At 40.6% G+C, this 21,293-nt stretch overlaps 4 protein-coding genes across 6 annotated transcripts; 1 reads left to right on the top strand and 3 right to left on the bottom strand.

The window, feature by feature from the left end:
- Nucleotides 1-190: 190 nt before the first annotated feature.
- On the bottom strand, nucleotides 191-2,797 carry cwc15 (CWC15 spliceosome associated protein homolog). Of its 2 annotated transcripts, none has more exons than XM_018690959.2 (7): nucleotides 2,718-2,797; nucleotides 1,767-1,908; nucleotides 1,436-1,548; nucleotides 1,191-1,291; nucleotides 993-1,103; nucleotides 696-844; nucleotides 191-598 (listed from the first exon to the last, which is right to left on the bottom strand). In XM_018690959.2, the coding sequence occupies exons 2-7, from the start codon at nucleotides 1,895-1,897 to the stop codon at nucleotides 469-471; spliced, it is 735 nt and encodes a 244-aa protein (XP_018546475.1). In that variant the 5' UTR covers nucleotides 1,898-1,908; nucleotides 2,718-2,797; the 3' UTR covers nucleotides 191-468. The 2 variants fall into 2 exon arrangements, with proteins under 2 accessions (XP_018546475.1, XP_018546476.1); XM_018690960.2 differs by having other exon boundaries at nucleotides 1,767-1,911; nucleotides 2,718-2,793.
- Nucleotides 2,798-4,925: 2,128 nt separating this feature from the next.
- Nucleotides 4,926-16,018, top strand: si:dkey-125i10.3 (fibrous sheath CABYR-binding protein). Its single transcript, XM_051078519.1, has 10 exons — nucleotides 4,926-5,134; nucleotides 5,876-5,913; nucleotides 6,019-6,130; nucleotides 6,425-6,502; nucleotides 13,494-13,553; nucleotides 13,751-13,843; nucleotides 13,945-15,051; nucleotides 15,144-15,206; nucleotides 15,372-15,480; nucleotides 15,586-16,018. Exons 2-10 carry the CDS (start codon nucleotides 5,904-5,906, stop codon nucleotides 15,688-15,690), a joined length of 1,737 nt encoding a protein of 578 aa, XP_050934476.1. The 5' UTR covers nucleotides 4,926-5,134; nucleotides 5,876-5,903; the 3' UTR covers nucleotides 15,691-16,018.
- Nucleotides 7,755-12,221, bottom strand: si:rp71-1d10.8 (uncharacterized). The gene is made up of 2 exons (XM_018692217.2): nucleotides 11,928-12,221; nucleotides 7,755-10,864 (listed from the first exon to the last, which is right to left on the bottom strand). Exon 2 carries the CDS (start codon nucleotides 10,857-10,859, stop codon nucleotides 9,561-9,563), a length of 1,299 nt encoding a protein of 432 aa, XP_018547733.1. The 5' UTR covers nucleotides 10,860-10,864; nucleotides 11,928-12,221; the 3' UTR covers nucleotides 7,755-9,560.
- plp1b (proteolipid protein 1b) lies at nucleotides 15,902-21,293 on the bottom strand. 2 transcript variants are annotated; one of them, XM_018692221.2, is made up of 7 exons: nucleotides 21,152-21,293; nucleotides 18,951-19,137; nucleotides 18,687-18,843; nucleotides 18,244-18,421; nucleotides 17,897-17,970; nucleotides 17,650-17,715; nucleotides 15,902-16,890 (listed from the first exon to the last, which is right to left on the bottom strand). In XM_018692221.2, exons 1-7 carry the CDS (start codon nucleotides 21,153-21,155, stop codon nucleotides 16,819-16,821), a joined length of 738 nt encoding a protein of 245 aa, XP_018547737.1. In that variant the 5' UTR covers nucleotides 21,156-21,293; the 3' UTR covers nucleotides 15,902-16,818. The 2 variants fall into 2 exon arrangements, with proteins under 2 accessions (XP_018547737.1, XP_018547736.1); XM_018692220.2 differs by lacking the exon at nucleotides 21,152-21,293 and adding an exon at nucleotides 19,514-19,815.

Raw genomic sequence — 21,293 nt, 5'->3', positions numbered from 1 at the left:
GTAATTTTCCAAGGTTCACAAAGCTTTCATTTATATAATCAAACCCATTCTGTTAAAACTGATATTTATTCTAAGATGTTCCTCACTAACTGTACTATAAGCAAATTCATTGCCCAGTCAAGATAAAATTAAACAAAATGTAGAATAAATATTAGAAAATCAGATCATTCTTCACAGAAATTGGGAGCCATTTCAAACACAAACTTTTGTTTATTGAAATTAAAGGAAAAAGAAAAAAGCTGCAGAAAGACTCAAATGCTGAATCACATTTAACAGTTAAATCCATCTTGTTTTGAGCTATTCAAAAGATGTAACTTATTTATATACAAATTTTACCTGTTGATTGTACAGAGACTAATTAATTGAAATGCAGAATGTATTTGAATGCCATCTACCAACTGGAAGGGAGAGACCAAAGAAATGAAATTTAAAAAATACAAACAATAAAATAAACACAAACCAAGTCCTTTACTTTACATATTTCTCCATAAATTTCTTGTGGAACTCAGAGCGCAGCGTATCGTTGACGAAGCGTTTCTCTTTCCGTGCCTCATCCACTCCTTTGGCGCAGTTTTTGAACACAACATCATCATCCCACCTGAAAAGATATTAACAAATTCATTGTTGAAGAGAACTTTGTTTTCTCAAATACAACACTTGTACTATGCATGTGTAAGTGTCTGTATGTGAGGTACCTTCTCTTGACTCTGAATGTAGTCTGACTCTGGTTCATCTGTTGTTGTTGTTGTTGTTGTTGTTGTTGCCCTGCCAGGTTAATCAATGGATTGCCACTCAAGATATTCTCCATGCGAATCCTCTCCTCCTCTGCCTTTTGCTCACGCTCCTAAGATGGGAAAAGATGTAAATTCACCAAACAAAATGGGGTAACATTTCGCTCCTCTCAAATGTGACACATGCCAGAACCTGCTGATCTTGGCTGTCAGCCATTCATTAGACAGCAGGTACAAACACATCAGTCTGAAATAACTTACTTTGCGTTCTTGCTCTTCAGCCCGCTCCTTCTTGATCTTCTCCAGTTCTGCCAGAAGAGCTGCGGTGTCATCATCATCGCTGTCCTCCTCAGAGTCCTCATCCTCATCATCCTATAAACAAACAAACATCATTAGTGAGGGAGTTTAATGAGAGTTAATCACCGTGCGTTCACGAAGACTTGCAGTGCAAGCACTTACATCAGTGAGAGGGTCGTCCGCATCAAGGTTGGCTGCTGGGATCTGATCCAGTCTGGGCCTCTTTGAAGATGACGATGAAGATGATGATGATGTGGTGTGCTCTGCAAAAATGTGGTCAGTACAGTATTTTAAGAACTGGTTTCCATGTGTATAAACTTAATATAAAAATAAGGGACTTGGTCAGAAATATACACAGAGAGACATCTTTTATAATCATCAAGTTTAACATCTGCAGAGAAACCAACCTCTTGGTCCCCTCTCTCTGGTCTTTTCACGTACAGCGACACGCTCCCTCTCCTCCAGCTCTCTGCGGAAGTCACGGGCACGCACCTCCTCAGGGGCATCCTGAGTAGGTTGCCTGAGGATGGGAGAGCATTGGGAAGATGAAAAACAGAGACAAAATTAACAAATATTTAACTTCCAGCATATATCCACCTTCAGAGTGAGCAGATAAGAGATAAAAATTCATAGAGTATCTTACAGGATGTAAATCAGTGTATCGCTATCCAGCAGTGCTCTCAGAGACACACGGATTTCAACCCAAAATTTAACTCCATTCATGTTTGATTTGCTGACCTGTACTTGATCTTGGTGTGACCTGGAAGATCTCGGCTGGAATACTGCTTAGACAAAGCACTCAAATCACCTTCACCTTTACCTCTCCCTCCTCTCGCCGGCTCAAACGTTGGTCTTGCAGCTGTAGTCATCTTGGGTGGCTCTGCTGAGGCATACACATGAAAAGAAAACAAACATGTAAACATCACTGTAAAAAAAGAAAGAAGAAAAGCTATGAAAGCTAATGCAAGTACTCCTTAGTTGCAACCAAACAATCTCTCCATAATGGAGTGGCAGTATCCTCATCCCCATCTCTTCATTTAAACTTATCTTGCATTCCCCTTCTATGTATTAGACAGTGGAACCTAAGCAGACTCTGCTGCTGACTAAAAATCGGAGTAGGGGAACACCCCTTATAATTTACAAGTAATTTGATTGTGTTGCAGTGTAGCAGTTCTACCAGTGCAGTTGAGATAAAATCACATAAGGGATTATGCTACTGAAGTCACCAATTTCCCAGTCAATGCATTAACTAATAATCAAATGTAACTTAATTTAATTTGATCAAGCGTCAGACATGAAATAACAGAAGAACATTAACTACCAAGCTAAGCAACTAATTCTGTAAATAAGAATTCTAAGGGGTCGCATCAAAACAACACCCAGGTTATTGTTATCATGTCTTTGGTTGACATATAATTTATAATATTAAACAGATACGACTGTTTGTGAATAATTGAGTACACAACACAAGCTAGCTTGCTAACATTACAGCTACAGAGCTAGCCTAACCACCAGGCTAACCAGATTTAACAACGGTGCTGAGGAGAAAAAACAAAACTATTTCACCTCTGCGACCGACTGTATATCGTCAAAGTTCTAATTCTTACAGAAAATTATATATCTTTAAATAAAACCAAAGTTCAAATAATTGGCAATTTAGAAAACTAATTTACAACAAAAAATACTCACGAAGCTGCTAACACCACACGACAAAAATGAAGAGCAGGAATAACGATATACGTCACTTCCTGTAGAAAAGGTGCGTTCACAAACACTCAGAACTGAGACAACACTCTTATAATTATACCCACTAATTACATTACAATACATTCGTAGTTGTTCGTATCAGTCTAAAAGATATTAGATTTATTAATACTCGAGACATGTCTTGTTGTGATCAGGGTATGGAGAACATGTTAAGCGAACAGTTCTATAGCTTCATTTGTTTTCACCTTTGCCAGTGAGAACAAGTGAAGTGCCTTCACATTAATGTGCAGTTTAGTTGTGAGGAAGGTAGGGGGCACATGGTATCAGACGACGCATTTAAAAACCCCCACAACAAACCCTTTGCCTAACGCCTGCGTCCCGTGCTGAGTGAGGAGGTGCATTCAGTCCTTAAAAAAAGACCTGCCAGTTCCTACATGTCAGGATGTTTTTCTTTTATCTTATAGCACAGTGAGTTAAAAGCTGGCATGTTGCCATTGTTAGTTAAGTTGAACATACAGTACTCAAGTTCAGTCTGTGGGGTTGTGTGTAGTACACGGTCATGGCAGCAGTTTTTCATTCAGACGCCTTGAAAGTAGACCCACTTTGGCTGCATTGCATCCTTAATTTGCAGAGTATTTGGGATTGTATTATGATCAAATTATACATAAGGTGCAATGCAGTACACATGTGAGTAATACATTGAGGTGGAGATAGGCCAGGGACAAAGTAAAGGAAATTTCCATGGATTTTGGAGACTTAAATACTTTATATTTATTGCACTCTTAGGCCAGTGTTAATATCTTAACATGAGGTCTCACATTATCAAATCATCATGACCAGTTTTCAGAACTAGCATGACAATAAATGACCTCGAACCATGAACGAAAATGGCCTCAGGAAAACAAGGCTGTTCAGCTGTCAATTTAAACTTTATTGTCCCCAAGGGGAAATTGGTCATGTAGCGAGGTGAAACACCAAACACATGCATACTTGAGTATAAGTTACATAAATCATAATAAAATTCAAAAAAGAAAAACAGAAAAAGTTGAAAGTTAATCAAATCAAAGCACACACAATTAAACATTTGATGCCTGTTATATATTAATTCTGCCATGAAGTCACAATGACTGTATGATAATCTCAGATTTGATCACATCTGGAAAATTTATTGATATTGATATTCTGATTTACAGAATGATATCATTTTAAATTTCCTCTTTTCACTTTAGCACATATCAGTGTATACAGGATGCAGTTTAATGAAGAACAAAAACGCTGTTAAAACCACAAGTGTCTTTGCAACAATTTTTATCATGTAATGCACCTGTTCTCATTCCACCATGTCACTTCTGTGTGTACTGTATGTGATTTATCACTTTAAAAGCCTCTGTTTTGTTTTGATAACATGCAGTGGGACTACTAAGAATTTTTACTGAAGATGTTGGCTGAGGTTCAAGGAGGAAAACCAACGGAGGAGGTTCTGCTGGATTCCAAACAACATTCAAATATCATGTTTTCTAAAAGGTCTTATTTTATTTGCCAGGTGTAAACTTGAGAATAAAACCCTGAAAAGTGATGGCACGATGCAAAACCCCTGCCAAATACAAACAATGGTATTGGCAGAGTGATTATGATTTCCTGACCTCTTTGTTTGACAGACAATGTCCCTGATACTTAAATTTTCAGTCACTTAACATAAAAGACTATGGTTAAGTTTAATGTGTGTGTGCCTGCTTCAGTTTCACTGGTGAAGATGCACACTTCGCTCAGATGAATTTCAGTGTAAATGACACTGGAAGGTTCTGATAAGGTGGTAGATTAAATTCCAAGGAGCTAAAGATCAGGTCTCTCTTGATTCCTAGCATCATCCCAGCTGGAACAGCCAGTTTCATATGAAATGTCCTTAATTAATGAGCTGCTTTCATTTCTAGTCACATTTAAAGTGTAGTAAGTGTAGTGTAGAAGGCTTAAGTCACTGGAAGAAAAACACCACTATGTACAAAATTGTAGGGTTGGTTTAAAGAGTGTAAGCCTGTCACACAGACAAGCAGGAAGAATAATGCTTGAAAGCTATTTATTTCATTCAGTCTGGTTCTCAGGAAAGTGCAACTGTGAAAGTCTTGCTCAAAAACAGCTGTGGAATGTGTCATGTCACATTCATAGAAACATCAACAATAAACCAATGGCGTGAAAAGCAACCCAGCCACCCACCCACTTGATCGACCTGCATGGCAGCATCCAGGTGGAGCACTTCAGACTAAAAACGGGTGGAATCTGAAATGACAGTGGGTGGGGGCTCAGGTTGAAATGTCTCTACCTGCCCAACTGTGCCAGACATAGATCCAGAGGGGGCTCGACACCACTCCGCTCTGACGGTGCTAACGCAGCTGACTTAACAGGTGAGAACACAAAATGGATCAGGAGTGGACTTTGCACTGTTTCTGATTTCATGCTCAATGACTGTGCCGGGTGAGGGCTCATTACAAAGTCTGAATTGCTCTCATTTTCTGTGCATAATGAATTTGACCTGGTTAATTGGCACTGGCACATCTCCAGAAAGATTCATCATAAGAGATTAAAACACTCAGTGCAGGTCAAAATGTTAACAGGAGCTCAAAGAGCACACAGATGAGATGCACAGTGTGACAGGACATGACACTGTAAACACAAGGTGGGTTAACATTCAGAGAAAGAGTGGATTTTGAGCACCGTGACATAACAGGATGACATTGTTTACACTAAGATGATATATACTGCTTTTATTTTCACATAAAATGTGGTTATCACTGGGAGAGAGATTAACCATTCTGTCATTTCATTGTTTATCTATGCTTTAAATTCTGATTCAACAGAACACAGTTGTCCTGTGGGGTTGGTGACAAAAGATAAATAGTTTTTGTCACTTGTCACTTCTACAATCTGCGTGAGCTGTTTCCATGCAGAATGCAGTTTTACGGGTTGTGTGTGAGATGCAGGGTCATTAAACAGGTCTGAAGTCAGTAGAGAGGGGAGAGAGACAGACAGAAAAATGCACAGACAGGAAGCAAATACAGCTCTGCACACAGTGAGTAATGTGCTGCTTCAATTGATGTTTAAAAAAACAAATCTGACATAACTTCATCTACAAATAATTTAATCAGGTTGAACATCTGAGAAAATATTAGCATCATGTCAAAAGGTAAGTCACTCTTGAATCTAATATTTCACCATCTTGTGAGATTAAATATATCATGCAAGCATTCTTGGTGTCTAAGAATACCCTGACATAGTGTGTGTGTTGTAGATGTTGACAGAAGCCAGGTGTTTAAAACCACCAGGGTGCGGACTGCACTGAAGAACGATGGCAGCTGGATCCACAAATCTACACAGGAAAAAGAGAAGCAAGACAAAGCACGGTATACTCAGCAGCTAAGGCGCAACATCAAAAACAGAGAGTTCATTTAAAGCAGTAGCTGAAGTCGTCATGTTTTTTTTCTGAGTCTTACTGATGTGCTGCGGTGTCGCAAGGAATCACTCCTACTGATTTTTCATAAAAACAACATGACAGCTATGGGGTCCCTCTTAGATCTGTCTAGTTTTTTCTAATAATACTACATCACAAGCACTGTTTTTTTTGACAAAAGAAATGGTGCAACATGCTGCACACTCATAACTGCACATGCACACTGATAACAACTTCTGTCTTACAGGATGGACCACGCTGTGGAGACCAAACCTGCTCAAGTCAGGCAGAAGTCATACGTCCTGTCCACGGCCAAGATATTTGAGTGAGTGTTACAGTTTAAATGTTCAAATGTGAACATTAATGCAAATCTTAAATTCTTTAAAAAAGGACAAAAATGTATCAAAATTGTGTTAGAGAAGAAGTGATTAACATACTTGAGATACCACAGGTGCAAGAATGTGTAAAAACCAGTAATTTTAATATGAGAAAAAAAAGATAATAAGTAAATGAATAAAAACCAATAAATATATGAGTAAAATATATCAAATATATTTAGCAAACTAAATCTTAACAGTTGTGTCTGATGTAGGTACACTAAAATTCACAAGTGATTGACCAGCAGTCATTCTTTTAAAGATTTAATTAACCCTGACTTTTGGGTTGACAAATATGGCAACAAGATAAAATGAAGCAACAAAAGAACAAAAAATGAAACCATGTGATAAATAAATATTAAATATCAGACCCCAGTCTGACATACATATCTCCAGTGTTTCTGAAATATGTTGCTGAGACCCATTTCGACATGACACAACATGGTGGCAGTTCTGGAAGTCAAACTGAAATTGTCTTTTGATTCTATTGTGTCGGCGAATAATGACTAAAAATGTTTCAGGCTTCAGTCACAAATCACCATCTGTGATATTAACATACATAAACATTACCTTGGCTCTGCTGTATCCGTACAGACCTGCAGCATGCTGCAGGCTGACCTGTGCTTTAGCAGGTTGACTAAGTGCTGTTAATTTGGATACAAATCTCACCCACAGTATTTGAGCAAACGAGTAAATGTATTTCACCTCAGGGCACATAAAAACACACAACTGATTTAACTGTCTCCTTTCTTAAGTTTCCTTTTAGCTTCCTAATGACCATCATAAAAAATAAGAATCCCCAGTGTGAGCTGCACAAATATTTCACGAGCCTTAAGTTCTTAGTGATCGTGGCACAGTTGTGTTTAACACTGATCTCATTAGTTTGCGGAGGATAAAAAAAGATCAATCAATTTCTGTAAAATGGCATTCAATAATCATAAATGAATAAAGCTGCATTCAGAGTCATCTACTTTATGTTTAAGTAGACCGTAAAGATGTTCTGAAACATTCATTGACTGTTTGAACACTAATTATAATTATTAATACATACATTGCCGATCCCTGCCTGGCTATTGTTGTCAAGCATTGCATTGGTATTACATCACCTGACTTTAACACGTACATGACACACACACATACACACAAGTACAGCCCCCTTTAGTGAATTATTAAGAGTATGGACACATTTATGCTGCAAAATATTTTTTAAAAAATCCTTTATTGTGGATTTTCTCCCTGAGGTCACACTGTAGGCTCCTTTCTACTGAGAGAATAGAAAACATTATGTAGTTGAACATACTTATGTATTTAGACACTGCTGCCCAAAATCATAAAAGGGCTTGACTTTCTTCAATAGCGCTTAGATATTTTAGACAATATATTCCGTTTGTAACTATCCAATGGACCAAATGCATGTAGAGTACTCCAGCAAAGGAATAAAAGATTCACAACTGAAGTGAGTTAGCTGTTTCAGAGACATGTTATCATTTCTCCTCTCAGTGTCAGGGTAAAAAAAAAAACATGTTTACTCCTCTGTTCTGTCAGTGTGTTTCACAGCAGGCTTGAACACTACAAAGGAGTAATCACATATCACAATCACGATTTTTAATTGGAACTTCTGCGTGAATACTGGACCATAATAAATGTGACACAAGTGTCTCAAGCTAAAAAAACACTAAATATTGTGGATAAGGTTTTATCTTAGTAAGTATTTTAAGGGAAATGAGGTGAATCTGTTCTCATATTTCAGATCTGTTGGATCAATAAATACACACTGAATGGGTAAACAACTTGTTTGATCAGTAAAGAATTAAAAAGCTAGTTCAGAGCATACAGCTTGTAGACGTAATAGAAATCAAGCATTGTCTGTATTTATATTGCTTGATGTTAGTTAGCTTAACGTGCTGGCTCACCACCATTCTCATACAAGAGAAATGACAGAGCTGAAGGTAAATTTGTCATACAGCAGTAGTTGCTATCCTTTCTGGCTTGTGATTTCCCTCGTGACATGTTACGGCCTTAACAGAGTCAAAGTCCCGACATCAGGTCTGGCTTAGCCTCACACAGCTCCTGAAACTAAATGCAATCTCTCATTCCTGAGGTTTACTTTCCATATTCTAAGACGAATCGGCATCAGCCATTAAAACACTTGCTATGAGAAACCAAGACCTTCATAGTTTGAAAAAAGTTCAATGATTATTTTGTGAGTCCACAAAAAGTACTACGCTTTTGTAACTTGGTTTTCTCCACATCAGTAAAACTCACCAACTCTCTTCTTTTCTTTCTTGAAATCATTGAAATCTAACAACTTGTACAGCCTTCACTCCTCTCTGTCCTGTTGTTATTACAGACATGCCTGAGCTAGCTGTGACCCCTCCACTCGTTCATGGGCTCGCCCCTCTGTTGACACGTGACATTTAGCTTGTGAACGTCTAGAACTTACAGGAAATGGTGTTAAAAGCAGCTAAAAATGTAAATATTAAATAAACAATGATATTAAATTGTTTCTCAAAAATTACAAGATTTATCTAAACACAAGAAGCGAGCTTCATGACATGCTGTTGAGAAAGGCTCTGACACACAACTTAGGCCCTTTATGCAAACATGAATTGAGAAAAGTTCAAAGCAAAAGTGTTTTTTCCTTCTCAGATAGTTGAGTCTAAAGGACTGATTGAGGTCTTAAGAGGTGAACATATCCAACAATTAGCAAATATTCAGAAAAGAGAAAGCATACTTTTGTAAAGCAGAAACACAGCCTATAATTCTCTTTATTAATCCTTTTGTTTTGACTCTTAGTTTTAACTTGGCACCCCCACAGGCTGGGAACCACTGTTGTGCAGCATTAAAACATTATTACTCAATTACTAAATCTGTGCACAACTTTGACAAGTAATTAATATCAGCACACCCCTTTCTTCTTCGCGAGCTGACAAGCAGAGCACTCTGCATGAAGGCTCTTAGCTCAGAGGTACTGATGGCTGATTGATAGTCTTGGGTAGTAATGAGCTACAAGGAGGGTCCAGCAGCTGTGAGGTCTCCTACGGTGTGCACTCCTGGCGTTGATGCGGACAGGGATGGATCAGCTGCTGGGCCCATGCTGTGCGATGGCATTAAATGACCCTCGTTAATGACAAAGTGGTTCAGCGGATAGATGCCACATTTCCTAAAGCCTTCCTTGACAACCCTGACACCCTCCTCTTCCTTTGCTACATAGTACGTCCCTTTAAATACACCAGAGAACTCCTTCTTGCTTATTGCAAAGTGCGTATCTGTGGCACAGCCATCACCAATGAGCGCAGCGAAACGCTGCCTCAGGAGCACAAAGAGACCGGCGTCGAGCGGCTGCAGGATGTGGGAGCAATGAGGAGGAAGGCACAGAAGGATGACGTCCTCCTTACGAGCTGCCTCCACCACCTCCAGGTTCACAGGTGACTTGTGGCCATCGAAAATCAGCAGCAGTGGACGCTCCTTGGGTGCGTGCACAAGAAAATGTTTGAGGAACCATTTCTTAAAGAGGTCAGAGTTGACACACCCAGAATCTGACCATCCGTAGAGGGCATGTGGTGGCCCTTGTGTCTTGTAACATACTCCCCCTGGATAGGCCTTTGAGTAGATAATAAATGGAGGAATGTCCTCTCCAGCTGCGCTAAAGCAAGCCAGGACAGAGATGTGGTCCCTCGAGCCTGGCATTGGCTTGTAGCCCAGACTGGCAGGTTTGGGGAGAATCACCCTCTTCCTGCCCAGCTGAAAGCCTGTCTCATTGCAGTTGAAGATTTGGTGAGGCTTGTCTCTGAGACCATGAGCGTCGATGACCGTGCTCAGCAAATGAAAAAACTGATCCACTGCTTCCTTCCTCACACATACTGTCCTCCCACGGACAACATTGTCTGCTGGCTGAATGGTAATATTCTTTTCTTGCCGTTTTCTAAAATTGAGCCACCAGGTCTGGCCCAGCTTGGAAAATGCCACCCTCCGATGCTGCCGCTTATAAATGGATGAGGCAAAGGACACCAGCTGCTGCTTGGTAAGTGGGAATCCATGCTTGGACATGTATAAGGAGAACTCCACTAACAGCTCCTCATCGGCAGATGTTATAAGCTGAGCTGGCCCGCTGCGACTCCCTGGTGTCACCCTTCCGCTGACTCTGTCCCCCAGTGAAGATTTAGGGACTCCAAACTCTTTGGCAGCCTGTCTCACTGTGCACCTCCCTGACTTCACCTCGATTAGTGCACGCTCCATGGCCTCCTCTGTCCATTTCTTCTTCTTCTTCCTCCCAACTTTGTCAAGATGATTTCTCGATGGCATTTTGTCTAGGATGGCACAGGAAATGCAGGCATGAATGAGGTGTTAAACCAGTATGAGAGCAACAAACCAATAAATATGTATTATCAAAAGCACAAACCCAAATGTAACCAATAATACATATATATAATAATCCACATCACTTAATTAAACTAATGCCCATGTTTTCACCCTGCCAGCAACAAAAAACTATCAGCTCCGTCTGGCATTTTTCCTGTCTTGCAAAGGGATTATGTCACTGCCTCATTTTGATCCAAGTTTTGTTAACAAGATGGCTGTCCTATCTGTTGTGGCTCACTGATGCAATGCAGACAGAAAGAACCAGGGCAAGGATATCCTGCACCCAGCATTCACTTTCACTGCATAATGGATGGATGGATGTATAAGGCTGAAGTTGGCATCTGTTTTAAGGGGACTTTAAATAAAACCTATTGGGAACATTTCTCAGCTGACTCTCTGCTGTTACACCAGTCAAAGTTGTCAAACAGGGATTAAGATCCGGACCCCGTTTTGGATGAATGTCTTATCAGTTTATGGAGACAGACAAGCAATCATTGCGCTTTACTTTTAGTCCCTCCATAACACACAAACCAGCTCTAAATCAAAAATATGATTTTTCTGCATTTTCTTCATCCAGGCCACAGATGTCAGATGTAAAGTACCAGCAATGCAGACAAGTCAAACTAGAGCTGGATCAACAGGTCGTGTATGAAAACTGTTTTAGAGCCTGTTCAGATCTGTTAGACAAAAATGTGATTTATTAAAACAAAGGGGCTTTATTGACTTTCCATATTATTATTGTCCAAATTCACTTAAATCATCGATTTGCACTTGATCGTTGCCTAGGTGTAGAAAAACTGAACTTTTTATTCTCTCACAAAGAGGAATCGTCTCAAATGTAAAACAGGGTCTTTGAGCTTTTCCTTAACTCGCGAAGCTGATTTAACCTCGGGTTCCTGATGGCAGCACCGGTAAATTTAGCTACTAACAATGATACTGTACGTTTACTTTCTGCCACAGACAAAACTGTCCTCATACGTAGAGAAACTGTTAAAACGCCCACTGACTTACTGGTCTTGGGGAGTCGTCGCACTAAGTTTTAGTGTGTTGGTTGTAGTTGTTTGTTGTGACGCCGCGCACCATAAAGCTACTGTTTGCAAACTAACGCTACAATAACGTGACGGCTGGATGTTTTTGAGACAAAATTACGCTCAAACACAAAAACCACATGGCGGTGTTTAATCTACACTCACTGTTACATGACTGTCGGTAACAAAAAATTGAAATTAAGCGGTTACACTTTACTTAAACCAGGCATTTCTCTGACTAGCATGAGGCGCTGCTCCTCCAACGGAGAGAGCGGAACAGAACCGGAAGCTTAGTGAAGCTGTCTTCAAAATAAAAGTATTAAAGTTCCTGTTACCAAAGTAAGTGTCCAATTGTACATTATGTGCAGATAAAATTAATAAATTGTATTACACTGCTCGAATGACATTGAACTAAAGATGTAAAAAAAAGATCATGTGAAAATTGTAAAAACGAGAAAAAAAAGAAAAATAAAACAATTAAATTTAAAGTTTTTTATAAAACATTATTTGTATTGTTCCAAATTTTTTAGTGTTGAATGTTATTTAACACCATGTTACCCACAGCATTAGATATATAGAGCATTTTATATGACATTTCCATGTTTATAATTAATAACACGGCATGACATTAACACAATAACACTGATGGACCAATTAGGACAAATATGTATATGCCATTTATGAGGACACCATGTGATGTGAGTAGTAGACATCATGACTATCATTTTTGAATCATTAGCTCATTTTCTTAATAATGAGTGACACTTGATGTTCCTTACTTTCAGTGTTAAAGCTGCAGGTGGACCATTAGCTGCTGTCAAAATGCAGACAAATTAAGAGTTACATCATTATCAGGATGCATAATTAACTCTAGTCCATGTTTGGGTGCCTCTCTTGTATTGACAGCAATAGTAATAGATGAGAAGCACAAACTGAGAATAAATTGACTCATGCATGTAACTGGATCACATTCCTCGTTGAACAGCTCCACCCCCTCACTTCAGTGAAACGTGTTTGGTGATATTTTCATTGTTAATACCCATTGTGTTGACATTTAAGGCTCTATTTGTCAGCTTTGCCTCATCAATCAAAGTAGCTGGCTTGATTTTAACCACTCAGATCACATGCTGGTGTCCTGTAGACCCATGTGTAACTAGTTGTACTCATCCTCTATAACGCAGGTCAGATTTTTTAGAATGAACTTTTTTTTGGTGAAAGACACAGATGAACCTCTCATGTAAATAAAAGAAGAAACTGAAAGTAAAAAAGACAAGTTAGCTGTCGTACAATTAAAGTACATTTTCTTTATCCCTTGCACAAACCTGAAAGTCAGATCCCAGCTGCATCATTGAAATTGAAAACTCTCCTAATGAGGAACATTTGGCTTTGATGGCAATTTTAAGCCAAAGAAATTCTAAGCTGATGAAATCTTTCATTGGTAGTGTGGAATTCATTAGCGAGATATTATTTGCTACTGTTTTGTAGTCTGCGATAAGGTTATAAATGCCAAGGTTCTTTTCAAGGTGTGCTTCTTTTTCTTACCCGGTAGATCAGTAGATTCTCCAGTGAGTCCTCCTCTGAAAACGACACAGCTTGCTTCATCTGAAGGGTACGTATGTGCTGAATTTTAATTGAAAATAACTGAGCAAACCATAAGCCACTACTTACTACTCTTCTGCAAATCTACTTGTTTCAAGGTTTGCATTATTAATCTCAGTTAAGCCTGAACTTTTAAACCATCGAATTGAATGCTAATACCAGATGAATTTATATTGCAAGTTTATTATTTTTTGCTCTTTACTTTAGTGATTCAGCTAATCAGACAAATGGTGAAGTTACTCCTCCCCAAAAAGGTCCAGAGCCTGAGGGGTCAACGGTGGAGACTGCAGACAATACAAAGTTAGTATATGATGCTGTAAATGCAAGTAGAAAATTTAAAGATGCTGAGTGTTGGGATTTTTTAATGTATAGCTGGTGATAAGTGACTTCCTCTGTGACAGGCCCTGGGCACCCACAGAAAACCCCATCCAAAATGGTGAGGCACAACCAGAAAAAACTGTCGCCAGCACAGCTGCAGAAAACAAGGGAGAACATGCCAATACAACAGCTGAACAGTCACACATAGAACACAGTGAAGCCAAGGTCTTTGCAGGTGATCACGTGGAAGATCCTGTAGCAGAAACCTCTGCCGTGGCTGGTACAGGGGAGAGCAAAGACCTTGCTGAAGTTTCTGCTGTTGTTGCAGTTAAACCGAAGCCTGAAGAGGAACCTCCAATTGAAACACAGCCAGCAAATGCACTCATTTGGAGGATGCATTTGGAGGATGCTGGGGTAGACTCAACTGGACAACCTGCAGATGAAATTTATGAAGCCGTACCTGTGGTTGTGGTGGAGTCAGTACAAATGCCTGATTCGAATGATGTGATTCATTCAACGCCAGGAGAAGAGGCCTCTCTCCAAAACAGTGTGGAATTAGTCCCTGACTTATTGGTAGAGGCAGAATCCAAATCACAATGTGATACTGAAACTTCTAAAGAGGGGAGTTGTGAGAGATGCCCTCCAGAGCAAAGTGCAGAAGAAACTATTGAAGCTGTAGGTGAGGTTGTGGTGGAGTCATCACCTGAGGCCCCTGTTGTAAATAATGCAACACCAGGAGAAGAGGCTGCTCTACAAGGCCCTGTGGAAACAATTGTACATGCTGTATCTGAACTGCCTGCTCAATCTGCTGCCAAAACTATGGTCGAGTCTGAAGAGCCTGGACTTCAGTCTGCAGCTCCAGCAGAACCGATTTTGAAGACCAGAGCTGAAGAGGTAGTTGAGTGTGAAGTCCAGCCTGTTAACAATGCTGCTGTCGAGCAAAGTGCTGAGCCAGCACATGAGAACGCAGCAGATCGTGGGATGGAGCTGAACATCGAGGATGCTCTTGAACCTGTGCCCGCTTCAGAAGCTGGAGCGGTTCAGGAAAAGTTATCAGGCAGAGCCATTGAACTGACTGATGCATTAGATGTGGAGCCACCCACAACTGAAGCTGCTCCTGAGTCTGTGGAAGATCCAAAGCAATCCCACTCAGAGGAGTCAAAACTGAACCAGTCTGATGACACCAACACGTAAGTGAGCTCTTATTTAACTGAACTGAACATTCACTTTTCCATATAATATTCACACTTTCTACTGAATTTTTTTACTTGTATTTTTGTAGCACTGAAATCTTTCAAAAGCCCAAGGAGGAAGTACGAAGTACATACACTCTGAAAGTGACCAGGTAACATCTCACTTTAAAGACAACATAATTTTGGAATTTCAAACATTTTTTAGTCATGCAAAAATAAGCAGTTTAAGTCAGTTGCATTTTTATGGTACACATCCAAAGTTGATACACAAAGATTACAGGGGTGATAATCTGTTTCTCACTTTCTCTCTACCTCAGAGAGGTAGAGAGCAGGGCTGTTTGTTCATTCTGTGACCAAGTAATTGATGGAAACGTCAAAATCACACTCAGCGAACCTCCAGTGACCTGCCACCCCGACTGTCTGAAGGTCTGTTGTGTCAGTCAGGAGACATACTGTCCATGTACTGTGTATGTATATTGATTGACATGCCCTTGTCACTGCATAACGTTAATGCTGAGTATGTTTTTGCAGTGTGGTGTGTGTGCCCTGGTCCTGGGAGATATGCTCAACCCCATATTCCTGCATGACCAAGTGATCCACTGTGGGTGCTGCTTTGAAATAGCTCACAAGATCTGAAGCCTAACTGGGACAAACATGTTGTCAGGAGATATAATGCATACAGTGATTAATGTGTTGTACAGGCTGAGAATCTCACCGCTGTTGCTTTGACTCTGTATTCTGTCTTTTGAACCAATTTCTCTACTGAAGGTTTTTTTTGAAGGACATAATGTATGTAAGAAATGTATTACTCGAACTGCCAAAGACACTTAAATGAAGTACTTCACAATAAGCATGAATGATTTTATTGCAACATACTGCATATGGTTAAAATAAAACCACACTTTAATGCCTCAGATTTATATGAATGAATGATTTAAATTTCAAATGAGCACAACAACACTAAGTAGCATGGCTACATATCAAACACCTGGAGGCAAGTTATTGAAGCATCCACACCTCAGTGACATAAAAACAGCTCATCTTAAGCAGTAACTGAAAAACCTCCAGGATGAAATGGTACAAGTATGGTGTCCCTCCCCCGCCTGCAAAGTGGCATTTAAACAAAGCAAAAATGAGTTATGAGCAAATGCAAAGTTCATGTGTTGTAAGTGAACGCAAACAGGGAGATGGGAGGATGCATTTAACCCTTGCAGAGAGACTTTGGTACATTCAGCTTCACTTGCTTTAGTCCACACGAGATGGTGAAAATGAGGCAGCAACAAAATCATATTCAGAGACAATATACAGTATGCATCAGTAAATACGGAACAGTGTGCATGCAGTTACAATTCGCAAGGCAAGCTGTCATTACTCTTAATAATTCATGAAACATCATGCATCACAATCTGACAACAGCATCGGCACCAGTGAAGCCTCAGACAAAAAATAGAGTAAAATGACGAATGCAACCTGGGAAAGAGGAAAATGAACAACAAAGCTAAGAGAATCATATGAGAGGAAGATTTGAGGTGAAGGCCAGAGAGAGCTGCTGAGGTTGGTGAATTATCTTCATCTCTCTGCCTGTTGTTCATACAAAATAGTGATGAGAAACATATGTCTGTTATTGGTATAGGTCTAAAGAAATACTAGCGGGTGATCCAGGTTTGGAAGTCGCTGTTTCCAAAGAGGATAAAAGGAGATCTAGTGCTGGAAATGTGTTGAGTGTCCATCTCATAGCCAGAAGACAGGGTTGAGATGTTGTACTTAGCGGATGCCTTTCCTGCCCAGAAACCTCAAGACTGCGTAGTTGTAGGTGGTGGCAACCAGATACAGAAACTGCAGAGGAAAATGTTGATATAGAGGGAGGAAGATTTGTGCTGGGATAATTAGAAACAGCATGGGAAAGCAAACAGGTAACATTCATTTGGCTCCATTACAAAGGTTAAGAATCATCTTTTTAAAGGGCTGGTTCACCCAAATTATAAAAAATTATATATTATATAATATATTTACCTAGTGGCAGACATACAGAAAGTTTTAGTTTAGAGCTGTCCAGGATTTGAGATATCAGTGTCTGGTATTTCTGCTGCCACTACAATGCAACTGAGGCGACTGGGATTTTGTTTGTGGTGCTCACAATGGAAACTGACTTTGACAGCATCCTTGCAACTCTAGATAATTCGCATACTTTGCTGTCAACAGTGTCGGTAGGAAATACTTCTTCAGTAGAAAATAGTTGCTACAAACTGCTGAAGACTGTTCAGAGCAAGGCCTGTGGATCATAAAGAGCGACAGGGACACTGTGTTTTTGGGAGAGAGATTTTGAGTCATTTTTCAACACTTTTCAAAGCACCATAAACTAAATTTCATTCGCTTCCATTGTCTTGGGACGGCAGCCAAAATCTCAGAGACAGATACTGTGAAATGTGACTAAACAAAACCAAATCTGGGTGGCTAAATACCACTGAATATCCCTTTTTTATAATTTAGGTGAACAGATGCTTTAAATGTGATTTCATTGCTGGTAGTTAACACAAGGAGCTTAAATACATAAAATGAACCTATATTCAACCTGACCAGAAAACAACCGCTCACCAGTGCTAAGAGAGTGACTCCGGCACCAGCAAATGCAGCTATGTACAAGTCATAGGTGACGTAGAACTGTAAGATGTAAGAGACACAGGTCAGTTTAACTTATATTCAGAGATCTGAACCAATTCTCTGTATTTTATATATTGTGTCATCCCATCATATAAAAACACTCACTCACACAGCCATCCGCTTGTAAGTTAGAACTGCACACTGATTTGAAAGTGAAGGAATATTGGATTCTTGTACTCACTTCACTGGTTTTGCAAATAGATGCCAAGGTCATTCCACAAGCCTTGCCTGGCATTGCATTCCAAGGAAGCAGACCTTAAATGAAGACATGACGTAAGTGATGTGTCCCTTACCATTGCTGAATCATGATGAGTTATGATGCATTTGAGTTCCTGCTTGCATACAGCACGTCAAGGGGGAAACAGCAGTGATGGAATTAAGACACGGGCACAGTTATCTTCATTATTTCATAACTAATTCAACAGCTGGTTTTGCATCCACTCCGCACTGATTAATTCATTGCTTTCAAGGACGCATTAACATTCTCATCAGGTGGACATGCGGTCAGTCATTATAAGAACAACGCACCATACTGCCTGGCGTCCATGCAAATCCAGCCGTGCTGATTAATGCTGGGGGTTGTTTCGGCCAGAATGTTGATGTTGTGGCAGGTCTGCTCCATGTTGAACAAGAAGAAGACCGGGATAGCAGAGAAGGCAAACACCGCCAGCCAGATGAAGGCCAAGATGTACGTCACTATGATAAACTGTTGAGATAACAAGTGCAGTATATAAGGTCAGAGAAACGTGGCGCGGAAGCTCAGGTCTCAGTGTGATAAATGTGCTGTCATTAAATCAGCTATCAACCATAATTCATGATTCTGTGCAGAAATCGCAGAAACAAGGAACATTTCATTGAGGTTAGGAGCAAACCAGGATTCAGCATTTTAACAGTGACCTGACATCATATTTCCCCTCCCTCTTCACCTCCTCCACTCTCCTCCACTCTCCTCCCCCACCCCCTGTCCTTACCGTCAGGCTGAGGCAGCGGCCACATTGGGTGCTCCTGAATTCACCAAAGGTCTGCTTGACGGCGCTTGTGGTGTAGAAACCCTCAGCCAGCAGCAGGATACCGTAGAGGAAGAAAAATGATGCCAGGCCATAGATCACATACTGGAAGTATTTGATACTGGGATAGTCACAGGGTGGGGGAGAAGTCAGTAAAACAGCAAAAGGAAGCGACTCTTGAGAGGTCAAAAGTCACAATTTAAGAGAATTAAATGCAGATTCACTCACAAGGAAGCCATGATCTCATAGTCCTGAACGTTGCGGGCGAAGTAAGTCTCGACGAGGACTGCGGTCTGGGCCAACGCTTCGTGCCCACAGCCGCAAAATAATCCCATGCCAGCATAGCACAGTAAGGTGGCCACCAGGGATGGGTAGGGCACTGCCCCAATGCACCGGATACAGCAATCATAACAACCTGAGGGGGCATAATATATCAGCAAACAGGCGGCACACACCGCACATATAACCACACAACACATCTACGCCGCGGTGGGGAACTCTTTCGCCCCGTCGGGAGAACTATGAAAAAGGCCTCGCTCTGTCTGCAAATCCATGAGCATACACCAAAACCCCACCAACAGGCAAGAAAGCAACAGAAAAAAAATTAGACAGCAGGGATAAACAAGAGTTCAAGCAGCGATTCCCAATAAAGCGTCCAAACAAAAGCAGTCACCACTGACTTCACGACAATCTCACGCACTTCCTCCAATGTAAGCTGTGCTGTGGAAGCGGGTAGCAAATATCCACAGTGTTAATAAAAGCATTGGCAGAAATGGGATAGAGGAAAGCACCTAAGGCTTTGCAAAGCCAAGGCTGCCTGACCGGAAACATTTGCTGCCTCTGATCTTGTACTCCACAACAAGAAAGATCCCAGTGCCAACCGGTGATGTACAGTGCTGCCTACAAAGGTGTTGCTACTGTAAAAATAAGCCTCTCTGCGCTGATTTCATCCGTATGTGAAATCTCCTCTGTTCGTACCAACACCTCACATCTCAACCCCTATACTAACTCTGGTCCAGCCCTCTTTCTCCAGCGGACACAGGCGTCACCAGGAGAGTGAGAGATGGTGGTGAAACACTGGCCTCAGGGCCCCGAAGAAAGAGCTTCTCTTTGTGGCTGCAGATACAATATCCTTTGTCTTTGCCATGATTAGAGAGGAACAAAGGGCAGCGATGTCAAACAAACAAAGACCATAGTGCCACAGTATACACACAGTAGTATGCCCTGGCAGGGTGTGTGGGGTGGGGTGGGGGGACCATCACCAGGACCGTCTCAACACCACTGGCAATGTCACTACTCAGGCCATCCTCCATCCACAGCTGGACGACACTGGTACCATGGCACTGAGTGTCAATGCCAGCGGGGGCTGGGTTCAAGTGTTCAAAGAGTGGGTGGAAGCATAATGAACGAGAGGGGGCAATTTGAATATCTTCACAACAACAACAACCCCACTCAAAATTATGTTGCTACACACTGTGAAATCCTTAAGTGCCTTAGGTGACTATCTCACTGTGAGAAATCAGTCTGATAATTTCACAAATTGTTGGATTTTAGTTGGAAGGAACAGAGGCTGCGAGTTAAACAAACTGCCACTAAAGTATAAATAGTAACAGCAGGAAGACTGCTAGAGTCCTAAAAATGATAGTGCCTGCAGACGCCCACGCTTCAGCTGTGCCCTGCTACAACAGTGATACAGTGGAAGAGTGATACAGGCCGTCTTAACCTCCACTTAGAGTCAGTGCAAAAAGCATCATTGCAGTTTGCAGTAGGTGCCAGAAAATCTATTTAGATTGCAAAGCTTTGTAAAAATAAATAAATAAATAAATGTTAAAGTTAGTGCATAAGTTGTGTGTAAGTGAGAAAAAATTGTTAGCACGAGTTGTTTGAGTCCACAGTTCTCATGGAAAGTTGCTAATTTATACCCGTGACACGTGTGGGAGTTTCTGACCTCTTTCACATGAGTGACCTGGCATGGCCTTGGCATGATGAGAGCCCATCTCTGTCAGCCACTCTGATTCCAGTCTGGCTTATGGTTACAAGGGGTTAGGGGAGGTAAGAGCATTTCTCTCTTTACTGAAAAGTAAATAATCCTGGCTGAGACCATCTGTTGTTTTCTTTTCAGTGCCCTGAAATCATTATTGCATGTTAAAGTATGGTATATATTAAAAACAAGGGCAAAGGGTTAATCACTGATGGTCAATAATCCAATCAATCCACATGAAATGATCAATAATCTATATGTGGATATCAAAATACTTTTGATAAATGATTCATTTGCAGCAAATCTTGCCCACAGTGCATGAGGGCAACATGATGTCTAAGGGCAGAAAGGACATATTAAAGGCAACATTAGCAAGTTATTGAAATTCACATTTTCAAATCACATTAAAAATAGATGATAAGAGTTATTAAAAATTCTGTGCACTCACCCATGTCCAGAGAGAAGTGTGGGGGTTATTGAAGTTTTGCTGGGTGGCTTTGTGACTGTGATATTGAGGATATGAGAAGTTATTCCCCGCCACTCCTATATGAATCTGACTCGCGCTTTTGTCTCATCAACAATAGATAGAC

Source organism: Lates calcarifer, linkage group LG20 (genome assembly GCF_001640805.2).
Source record: "Lates calcarifer isolate ASB-BC8 linkage group LG20, TLL_Latcal_v3, whole genome shotgun sequence".
NCBI classification, from domain to species: Eukaryota; Metazoa; Chordata; class Actinopteri; family Centropomidae; genus Lates; species Lates calcarifer.
This window is presented reverse-complemented; position numbering and strand designations above follow the sequence as displayed.